The 10,910-nt window shown below is 45.3% G+C and overlaps 1 protein-coding gene across 1 annotated transcript; it reads left to right on the plus strand.

Annotated features, from left to right (window-relative positions):
* The first annotated feature begins 1,758 nt into the window (after positions 1 to 1,758).
* Positions 1,759 to 3,602, plus strand: LOC143807502 (uncharacterized). The gene is made up of 3 exons (XM_077289121.1): positions 1,759 to 2,053; positions 2,135 to 2,291; positions 2,413 to 3,602. Exons 1-3 carry the CDS (start codon positions 1,939 to 1,941, stop codon positions 3,344 to 3,346), a joined length of 1,206 nt encoding a protein of 401 aa, XP_077145236.1. The 5' UTR covers positions 1,759 to 1,938; the 3' UTR covers positions 3,347 to 3,602.
* The last annotated feature ends 7,308 nt before the right edge of the window (positions 3,603 to 10,910 follow it).

The following is a 10,910-nucleotide window of genomic DNA, read 5'->3' on the forward strand; positions in this document are numbered from 1 at the left end:
AAATGTACCAGCCAGCAAGAGAGACCCTTCCATGCCCGAGAGACCCAGCCAGACCCAGCCAGCAAGACCTCTGCCAGCAAGACTTTGCCAGCCAGGCACTGCCATCCAGCCAGAGAGGCCCTGCAAGCCAGAGACACTCTGCCAGCAAGACTTTGCCAGCCAGGCACTGCCATCCAGCCAGAGAGGCCCTGCAAGCCAGAGACACTCTGCCAGCAAGACTTTGCCAGCCAGGCACTGCCATCCAGCCAGAGAGGCCTTGCAAGCCAGAGACACTCTGCCAGCAAGACTTTGCCAGCCAGGCACTGCCATCCAGCCAGAGAGGCCCTGCAAGCCAGACCCTGCCTGAGACAGCCATGTGAGTACTGCCATCCAGCATGCATGCATGCGTGCGTGCGTGCTTGTGTGCGTGCGTGTTTGTGTGCGTGCTTGTGTGCGTGCATGCTTGTGTGCGTGCGTGCTTGTGTGCGTGCGTGCGTGCGTGCTTGCATGCTTGTGTGCGTGCGTGCGTGCGTGCTTGCATGCTTGTGTGCGTGCGTGCTTGTGTGCGTGCTTGTGTGCGTGCATGCTTGTGTGCGTGCTTGTGTGCGTGCGCCTGCCTGCCCTGTTTATATGTTTTTCATACTATTAGCTGTTATTTTTTATAGCTGTGGTGTAAAATGAGTTTTGTGTGTGTGTATAAATGATGTGTGATGTGTTCTGCATTTTTGTTGTTATCCCAAATGTTATAGTATTTCAAATAAAGAGCAGTGTAGCTCCTACTGTACCATTAAAAAAAAAAAATTTTTTTTAAAAAATAGTAATAAAAATTACACAAAACTGTCAGTAGTCTCATTGCAAGATAAATGTAATATTGGGTAAACATGCAGTAAAGGTTATATATATAAATGTGTAATGCAAATCTTGTGTATAGAATATGTTATCCGGTTTTAGAAAATACAAACTGTAGGGTAATCATAATTACCAATTTTTGGAATTGGTATTTTAAGTTCGAATGAGGAACATTTTTGATAAGGTTTGATAGGTGGCTTTTACCAACATGCGCATTGCGCATATCAATTTCAGTTTTGGTGTTGCTTTAAAGGGTTCTTGGGGGGTTTTTTTGGTGGGGAAACAGGGCTAGAGGGTTTGGCAGCTTGTGCATCAAGCATATCTACCATATAAAGTATGACGGTTAGAAAAAAAATTTCATTTTGTGTGGGATGAAATGTAAAAGTTTTTAAAAAAGATGTAACTGTTAAATCCTACAGCTGCATCTATCCTTGTGTATAGTAGCTTAGAACTGTCTGTATACTTACAGATACTTGGGACCAAGAGGTACGCAAAGACCATAATGTCTTCTTCTGAGAGCCCCCCAGCACATCAGCAGCAAACTGAGGTATTGTATTTTTTTTTTTTTGTTCTGTAAAATTTTTTGGTGATACAACTATGGTCATTGTTTTTAACCCTTTATGTGTTCTGTATTCACAGGAATATGAAGCAGAGGGGCTTACAGAAGGAGACGGACAGGGTGGAGAAAGACAAGGAGCGGGAGCGCATAGTGTAAGTTTTGAACAGACCGATCCTCACATACAATGCACTACACCCAACACAAACATTCATGACAGCACACACAATACATATGCCTCAATCTAAGAACATTATTAATTTTTTTTTTTTTAATTTTTTTTATTAGTCCTCACAATCCGGGGCTCGACATAGAGTTCCTCAAAGCACCTCCCATAGTCGTCGGAATGATAATCGCGGCGGTCGCCGAAGAGTAAGTTCCTTTTTGTTTTGTTGTGTAGTAAAATGTAAAATTCATGTGTTGTAATCTTTCCCTTTTTATTGTTATATTTTTCGTAGGCTTCACAGCGTGCTCCCGAACAAGATGATGAAGAGGAGGGCATCGATGTGAACACCCTCATCGAAGCAGTACAAAGTAGGGAGCCGCTGTGGAACATGTCGGACCGCCGCCATGCTGACCAGTTAATCACCCGACGGCTATGGGAGGAAGCGTGCAGTGCTGTTATGGATAACTGGGAGGAACTCGATGCTGGGGCCCAGGATCTAGCGCGTAAGTATTCACACTTCATAACCTTATTTTAGCATGATTTAATGTGGTGTATAGTAACCAATTTTTGCTATCTCTTTCCAGGTAACAGGATTATCGTGCGGTGGCGGTCAATCAGGGATCGCTTCAAGAGGGAGTTTAATAAGGAGATGCAGGCCCCGAGTGGATCTAGAGGACGCAGGAGCAGATACAAACATGCCAGAGCCCTGTCGTTCCTACGGTCGACGCTGCTGAGCAGAAGGTAAATATTCAACACCACATATTTTCAGTCAAACTGAAAAAATGTGTAACCTTCAATTTTTTTGCAGTAAGGGCAATTGTAATATAAAGATACTAATATTTTTTTTCTTCTTCTTTAACAGCACTTTCTGCAGCACTCGGGAGCCTGCATCAGAGTTGCAGCCCTCTGGAGCGATCCCTCGAGAGTCCGCCACCGGGGACCACGTCGACCCCTCTGTTTCTGCACCTACCCTTTTGTTTGATCCCTCAGCCTCATCCACCAGCGCTGGAGCAGCAGGGCGGACTTCGTCACTTGAAGCTGCAGGTGATGAGTTAGAGTTCCCTTTACCCCACCCCTCTGCCACTGCCGCAACTTCTAGACCAACTTTGTGGTCAGGACGGCAGCGCCAGAGAGGTCAGGAAAGGAGCTATGCGCCTGACTTTTTGCATCTGAATGCATCCTTTCACAGTGCCATCAAGCTTTTGAGTGAGCAAACGTCTGCTGGGTACAATATGCTTAACAAAAGCATACTTGAACTCAGCAGTCGTCTTGATAGGATGCAATCAGATGCAAACCAGTCACCAAGGCACTGTTTTTTTCAGGCGGTCCTCAGGCACATGGAAAATCTAACTCCTGACCTGCAGATGCATGTGATGCAAGGCTGCCACACTGCTCTAGCGCAGGCGATATCCCATGCCCCTCCACCTACCCTTCATGTGTCAACACCTTTCCCCTCTCAATCCACCGTCTATCCTCCCATCCGTCCTCCTCCTGTACGTCCTCCTCCCGTCCATTCTACTCCTTCGTCATTTGTTCCTTCCCCCCTTAGTCTTTCCCAGTTTTTAACGTCCCCCTTCCATTCTTCCCCTTTAACTTCTCCGTTATCAATCCCAGCAACACCTTCATACCTCACACACACCACATCTGCACCTCAAGTCTCTACACAACCTCATGTTTTCACCACCCATTCCACTTCTGTTCCTCCCCGTGATGTCCTGTCCCCCACTCTCGACGTGGTCCGCCCGCCTGTCAGCCCCTCCGCTACTATCTCCACCCAAAACTATGAGAATCTGTAAAAGTCAATAAATAAACAGTTGTTTGGTTTAAAAAAAATTTTATTGTCTTTCTTTTTTTTTTTCTTTTAATTTATTAAGTCACCAAGGTTATGGCAATAGTAACATTAACAGTGTTTAAAGGGTACCGTTGCAAAACATACAATGCTGCATTAAAGTAAAAAGATTTTGTATGCAAACAAAAATTGGTATTTTTACAAGTATAAAAATAAATAAATTTTTTACACCATTTCATACTGCCAGTCAACTGATCCTGCAGGAGACATGAAGTAGTCTGCAAAACTGTCCCGCATTCTGCAGACTGCAACTGGACTGCGAAAAGTGGGGTTTTGGTAATCCCGTAAGGTGCTTTCTGAAACATTATCCTCCAGGGAAACTTGTTCTTTTGATAGAACAAAATTATGCAGGACAACGCACGCTTTGACCACATCATCGACAGTTTCAGTCTGCAGTTTAATGGCAGTTAGTAGCACTCTCCATTTGGCAGTTAGGATGCCAAAGGCACATTCCACTACTCTGCGTGCTCTGGTTAAACGGTAATTGAAAATTTTCTTCCTCTGGGTCAGTCCACTACTTCCAAAGGGTTTAAGCAAATGTGGGGAAAGCTGGAAGGCATCATCTCCAACACAAACAAATGGTAACGGTGGACCGGTGGTTCCAGGGAGAGGTCTAGGGGGCGGAAAATCAAATGTCTCTCCATATAAACGGCGCCCCATTGGTGAATTTTTAAAGATTTGTGAATCATTTGCACGTCCATACGCACCTATATCCACAGCGATGAACTTGCATTGTGCGTCAGCTATGGCCATCAACACAATAGAGAAATACTTCTTATAGTTATAAAACTGTGACCCAGAGCCTGAAGGTTTGACGATCCTTATGTGCTTTCCATCAACTGCTCCAACACAATTTGGAAACTGGCAAATCTGATGAAAAATTTGGGCGATCTCCAGCCACCTCTCCTGTGATGGCTCTGGGATGTATTCCACTTGTAGGCACTCCCACAATGCCCGGCAGGTATCTCTGATGATCCCCGAGATGGTGGATATCCCAAGTCGAAATTGAAAATGGAGGGATGAGAAGGACTCTCCAGTTGCAAGGAATCTGTTAACAAAAAGAAAAGACAATACTTTATAAAAAAAATACAAAAAAAACCAACACAGTTATAAGTCTGATGAATGAGAATCATTTAATAAAAAAATGACTTACCGAATAGTCACCATGAGACGCTCTGCTGGTGATATTGAGAATCGCATCTGGGTGTCTCGTCTCCGTATACAGTCTTCCACATAGCCCAATAAAAATGCAAAATTTTCAGCTCTCATCCTCACATAATTGAAGAACTTTTGAGGGTTTTCCCTTAGTTCCATGTAAAGCGTGGAATAAACACCACGGGTCATACGTTGTGCTGTGATGGGATGGATCCACAGCCTTCTCTTACGCCGCTGCCGTAGGATTCGCAGTCTTCGTTCCTCCCTCTCTCGAACGCTGACTGCCAACTGATTTGCCTCAAAAGTAAAATCTGCATAGATCTTTGCAATGTTCGCCAGGACTCCTTCCATTTCTGCCACTTTCTCTACAACCTTTCAAAGATGTGGTGTAAATACACGCTATATATAGTTTTCCAGAAGTTTCCAGTAGCCAATCACATTGAAATCCTCCCCTTTTAAAAAACGGATCCGTCAAAAAACGGTTGCAACGGATGTAAAAACGTTCGCAACGGTTCTAACGGATCCGTTTTTTTAACGGATTAGGGCAGCTGATCCGTTAAAAAAACGGATCCGTTAGAACCGTTTTTGCATGAAATTTGACGGATCCGTCGATCCGCCACGATGTCGGACCCAACTGACGCCACACAACTGAAGTGTGAAAGAAGCCTTAGTTCTACAAAAGACTTTCCTGGATAGTTTATAGTAGAGTCAACCTGCTGCGATATAAAGTTAAAATTTATAGTTGGTCATAACCTATGAACAGTATATTTTCCACCCATACATATTTTATAATTAGCAAGGGTTAGGCTGTTGGGCCCTGGTACATGCTGCCTGACCAGGCCGACTTCTGGGATTCCTTTTATTATGGGAACCCGGAACGCTGCCTTAACCCCTTCCCGACCCATGACGCCTATGTGGCGTCATGGAATGATCGCGTCCCTGCAGATCGGGTGAAGGGGTTAACTCCTATTTTACCCGATCTGCAGGGAGAGGGGGAGTGGTATTTCAGCCCGGGGGGGGGGTGGCTTCACCCCCCCGTGGCTACGATCGCTCTGATTGGCTGTTGAAAGTGAAACTGCCAATCAGAGCGATTTGTAATATTTCACCTAAAAAACTGGTGAAATATTACAATCCAGCCATGGCCGATGCTGCAATACCATCGGCCATGGCTGGAAAACCTGAAGTGACCCCCCCCACCCCACCGATCGCCCCCCCAGTGCTCCGTTATGGGGTCCGGTCCCCTCCGTCCTGTGCTCCGCTCCCCCGTCCTCCTGCCCGCTCCCCCCCTGCTCCTATGTCACCCCCCGGTGCTCCGACGCCCCCCCCGTGCCCCGATCTCCCCCCCCTTATACTTACCGAGGCTCCCGGTGTCGGTCCGTCTCCTCGCTGGGCGCCGCCATCTTCCAAAATGGCGGGCGCATGCTCAGTGCGCCCGCCGAATCTGCCGGCTGGCTGATTCATTACAGGTACATTTATTTCAAAATAAAAAAATAATAAATAAACCCCCCCCCCTTTATCACCCCCATAGGTAGGGACAATAATAAAATAAAGAAAATATTTTTTTTTCTTTTTCCACTAGGGTTAGGGTTAGAACTAGGGGTAGGGTTAGGGTTAGGGTTACGGGTAGGGTTAGGGGTAGGGTTATGGCATGTGCACACAGAGCGGATCGGCCGCGGATCCGCAGCGGATCGGCCGCGGATCCGCAGCGGATCGGCCGCGTATCCGCAGCGGATCGGCCGCGGATCGGCCGTGGATCCGCAGCAGATTGGCAGCGGATTGGCAGCGGATTGGCCGCGGATTGGCAGCGGATCCGCAGCGGATCGGCAGCGGATTGGCCGCGAATTGGCAGCGGATTGGCCGCGGATCCGCAGCGGATTGGCCGCGGATCCGCAGCGGATTGGCCGCTGCGAATTCGAAGCAGTTTTCCATCAGGTTTACAGTACCATGTACACCTAAGGAAAACCAAATCCGCTGTGCCCATGGTGCGGAAAATTCCGTGCAGAAACGCTGCATTGTATTTTCCGCAGCATGTCAATTCTTTGTGCGGATTCCGCAGCGTTTTACACCTGTTCCTCAATAGGAATCCGCAGGTGAAATCCGCACAAAAAAACACTAGAAATCTGCTGTAAATCCGCAGGTAAAACGCAGTGCCTTTTACCTGCAGATTTTTCAAAAATCGTGCGGAAAGATCTCACACGAATCCGCAACGTGGGCACATAGCCTTAGGGTTAGGGTTGGAATTAGAGTTAGGGTTGGAATTAGGGCTAGGGTTTGAAATAGAGTTAAGATTAGGCTTGTGGTTAGGGTTACGGATAGGGTTAGGGGTGTGTTGGGGTTACAGTTGTGGTTAGGGTTGGGATTAGGGTTACGGTTGGGATTAGGGTTAGGATTAGGGTTGGAATTAGGGTTACGGGTGTGTTGCGGTTAGGGTTGTGGTTAGGTGTGTGTTGGGGTTAGGGTTGTGATTAGGGTTATGGCTACAGTTGGGATTAGGATTAGGGGTGTGTTGGGGTTAGTGTTGAAGTTAGAATTGAGGGGTTTCCACTGTTTAGGCACATCAGGGGTCTCCAAACGCAACATGGCGCCATTGATTCCAGCCAATCTTGCGTTCAAAAAGTCAAATGGTGCTCCCGCCCTTCCAAGCCCCGACGTGCGCCCAAACAGTGGTTTACCCCCACATTTGGGGTACCAGCATACTCAGGACAAACTGGGCAACAACTGTTGGGGTCCAATTTCTCCTGTTACCCTTGCAAAAATAAAAAATTACTTGCTAAAACATAATTTTTGAGGAAAGAACAATTATTTTTTATTTTCACGGCTCTGCGTTATAAACTTCTGTGAAGCACTTGGGGGTTGAAAGTGCTCACCACACATCTAGATAAGTTCCTTCGGGGGTCTAGTTTCCAAAATGGGGTCACTTGTGGGGTGTTTCTACTGTTTAGGCACATCAGGGGCTCTGCAAATGCAATGTGACGCCCGCAGACCATTCCATCAAAGTCTGCATTTCAAATGTCACTACTTCCCTTCCGAGCCCTGACGTGTGCCCAAACAGTGGTTTACCCCCACATATGGGGTATCAGCGTATTCACAACAAACTGGGCAACAAATTTTGGGGTCCAAATTCTCCTGTTACCCTTGTGAAAATAAAAAATTGCTTGCTAAAACATCTTTTTTGAGGAAAGAAAAATGATTTTTTATTTTCACGGCTCTGCGTTGTAAACTTCTGTGAAGCACTTGGGGGTTGAGCGTGCTCACCACACATCTAGATAAGTTCCTTGGGGGGTCTAGTTTCCAAAATGGGGTCACTTGTGGGGGGTTTCTACTGTTTAGGCATATCAGGGGCTCTGCAAACGTAACATGATGCCCGCAGACCATTCCATCAAAGTCTGCATTCCAAAACATCACTACTTCCCTTCCGAGCCCCGGCATGTGCCCAAACAGTGGTTTACCCCCACATATGGGGTATCAGCGTACTCAGGAGAAACTGGACAACAACTTTTGGGGTCCAATTTCTCCTGTTACTCTTGCAAAAATAAAAAATTCTGGGCTAAAAAAATATTTTTGAGGAAAGGAAACACATTTATTATTTTCACGGCTCTGCGTTATAAACTTCTGTGAAGCACTTGGGGGTTCAAAGTGCTCACCACACATCTAGATAAGTTCCCTTGGGGGTCTAGTTTCCAAAATGGAGTCACTTGTGGGGAGTTCCTACTGTTTAGGCACATCAGGGACTCTGCAAACGCAACCTGATGCCCGCAGAGCATTCCATCAAAGTCTGCATTTCAAAACGTCACTACTTCCCTTCCGAACCCCGACGTGTGCCAAAACAGTGGTTAACCCCCACATATGGGGTATCAGCGTACTCAGGGGAAACTGGACAACAACTTTTGGGGTCCAATTTCTCCTGTTACTCTTGCAGAAATAAAAAAATTCTGGGCTAAAAAAATATTTTTGAGGAAAGGAAACACATTTTTTATTTTCACGGCTCTGCGTTATAAACTTCTGTGAAGCACTTGGGGGTTCAAAGTGCTCACTACACATCTAGATAAGTTCCCTTGGGGGTCTAGTTTCCAAAATGGAGTCAATTGTGGGGAGTTCCTACTGTTTAGGCACATCAGGGGCTCTGCAAACGCAACGTGACGCCCGCAGAGCATTCCATCAAAGTCTGCATTTCAAAACGTCACTACTTTCCTTCCGAACCCCGACGTGTGCCAAAACAGTGGTTTACCCCCACATATGGGGTATCAGCGTACTCAGGAGAAACTGGACAACAACTTTTGGGGTCCAATTTCTCCTATTACCCTTGGGAAAATAAAAAATTGTGGGCTAAAAAATCATTTTTGAGAAAAGAAAAATTATTTTTTATTTTCATGGCTCTGCGTTATAAACTTCTGTGAAGCACTTGGGGGTTCAAAGTGCTCACCACACATCTAGATTAGTTCCTTGGGAAGTCTAGTTTCCAAAATGGGGTCACTTGTGCGGGAGCTCCAATGTTTAGGCACACAGGGGCTCTCCAAACGCAACATGGTGTCCGCTAATGATTGGAGCTAATTTTCCATTCAAAAAGCCAAATGGCGTGCCTTCCCTTCCGAGCCCTGCCGTGCACCCAAAGAGTGGTTTACCCCCACATCTGGGGTATCATCGTACTCAGGACAAACTGGACAACAACATTTGGGGTCCAATTTCTCCTATTACCCTTGGGAAAATAAAAAATTCTGGGCTAAAAATCATTTTTGAGGAAAGAAAAATTATTTTTTTATTTTCATGGCTCTGCGTTATAAACTTCTGTGAAGCACCTGGGGGTTATAAGTGCTCACTATGCATCTAGATAAGTTCCTTGGGGGGGTCTAGTTTCCAAAATGGGGTCACTTGTAGGGGAGCTCCAATGTTTAGGCACACAGGGGCTCTCCAAACGCGACATGGTGTCCGCTAACGATTGGAGCTAATTTTCCATTCAAAAAGTCAAATGGCACGCCTCCCCTTCCGAGCCTTGCCGTGCACCCAAACAGTGGTTTACCCCCACATATGAGGTATCGGCATACTCAGGAGAAATTGCCCAACTAATTTTAGGATCCATTTTATCCTGTTGCCCATGTGAAAATGAAAGAATTGAGGCTAAAAGAAATTTTGTGTGAAAAAAAAGTACTTTTTCATTTTTGCGGATCAATTTGTGAAGCACCTGGGAGTTTAAAGTGCTCACTATGCCTCTAGATGAGTTCCTTGGGGGGTCTAGTTTCCAAAATGGGGTCACTTGTGGAGGAGCTCCAATGTTTAGGCACACAGGGGCTTTCCAAACGCGACATGGTGTCCGCTAACGATGGAGATAATTTTTCATTCAAAAAGTCAAATGGCGCTCCTTCCCTTCCGAGCCTTACCATGTGCCCAAACAGTGGTTTACCCCCACATATGGGGTATTGGTGTACTCAGGAGAAATTGCCCAACAAAATTTAGGATCCATTTTATTCTGTTGCCCATGTGAAAATGAAAAAATTGAGGCTAAAATAATTTTTTTGTGAAAAAAAAGTACTTTTTCATTTTTACGGATCAATTTGTGAAGCACCTGGGGGTTTAAAGTGCTCACTATGCTTCTAGATAAGTTCCTTGGGGGGTCTAGTTTCCAAAATGGGGTCACTTGTGGGGGAGCTCCAATGTTTAGGCACACGGGGGCTCTCCAAACGCGACATGGTGTCCGCTAAAGATTGGAGCCAATTTTTCATTGAAAAAGTCAAATGGCGCTCCTTCCCTTCCGAGCCCTGCCGTGCGCCCAAACAGTGGTTTACCCCCACATATGAGGTATCAGCGTACTCAAGACAAATTGGACAACAACGTCCGTGGTCCAGTTTCTCCTTTTACCCTTGGGAAAATAAAAAAATTGTTGCTAAAAGATCATTTTTGTGACTAAAAAGTTAAATGTTCATTTTTTACTTCCATGTTTCTTCTGCTGCTGTGAAACACCTGAAGGGTTAATAAACTTCTTGAATGTGGTTTTGAGCACCTTGAGGGGTGCAGTTTTTAGAATGGTGTCACTTTTGGGTATTTTCAGCCATATAGAACCCTCAAACTGACTTCAAATGTGAGGTGGTCCCTAAAAAAAATGGTTTTGTAAATTTTGTTGTAAAAATGAGAAATCACTGGTCAAATTTTAACCCTTATAACTTCCTAGCAAAAAAAAAATTTGTTTCCAAAATTGTGCTGATGTAAAGTAGACATGTGGGAAATGTTATTTATTAACTATTTTGTGTCACATAACTCTCTGGTTTAACAGAATAAAAATTCAAAATGTGAAAATTGCGAAATTTTCAAAATTTTTGTCAAATTTCCATTTTCTTCACAAATAAACTCAGAAATTATCGACC

This window comes from Ranitomeya variabilis, chromosome 2, assembly GCF_051348905.1.
Source record: "Ranitomeya variabilis isolate aRanVar5 chromosome 2, aRanVar5.hap1, whole genome shotgun sequence".
In the NCBI taxonomy this organism is placed as follows: Eukaryota; Metazoa; Chordata; class Amphibia; order Anura; family Dendrobatidae; genus Ranitomeya; species Ranitomeya variabilis.

Bases quoted from the DNA above. Each gene is read 5' to 3' on its own strand.
- LOC143807502 (XM_077289121.1), top strand. From the start codon at position 1,939: ATGTCGGACCGCCGCCATGCTGACCAGTTAATCACCCGACGGCTATGG. The intron at 2,054-2,134 runs GTAAGTATTCAC...ATCTCTTTCCAG, and splicing joins TGGGGCCCAGGATCTAGCGC to GTAACAGGATTATCGTGCGG. The intron at 2,292-2,412 runs GTAAATATTCAA...CTTCTTTAACAG, and splicing joins TCGACGCTGCTGAGCAGAAG to CACTTTCTGCAGCACTCGGG.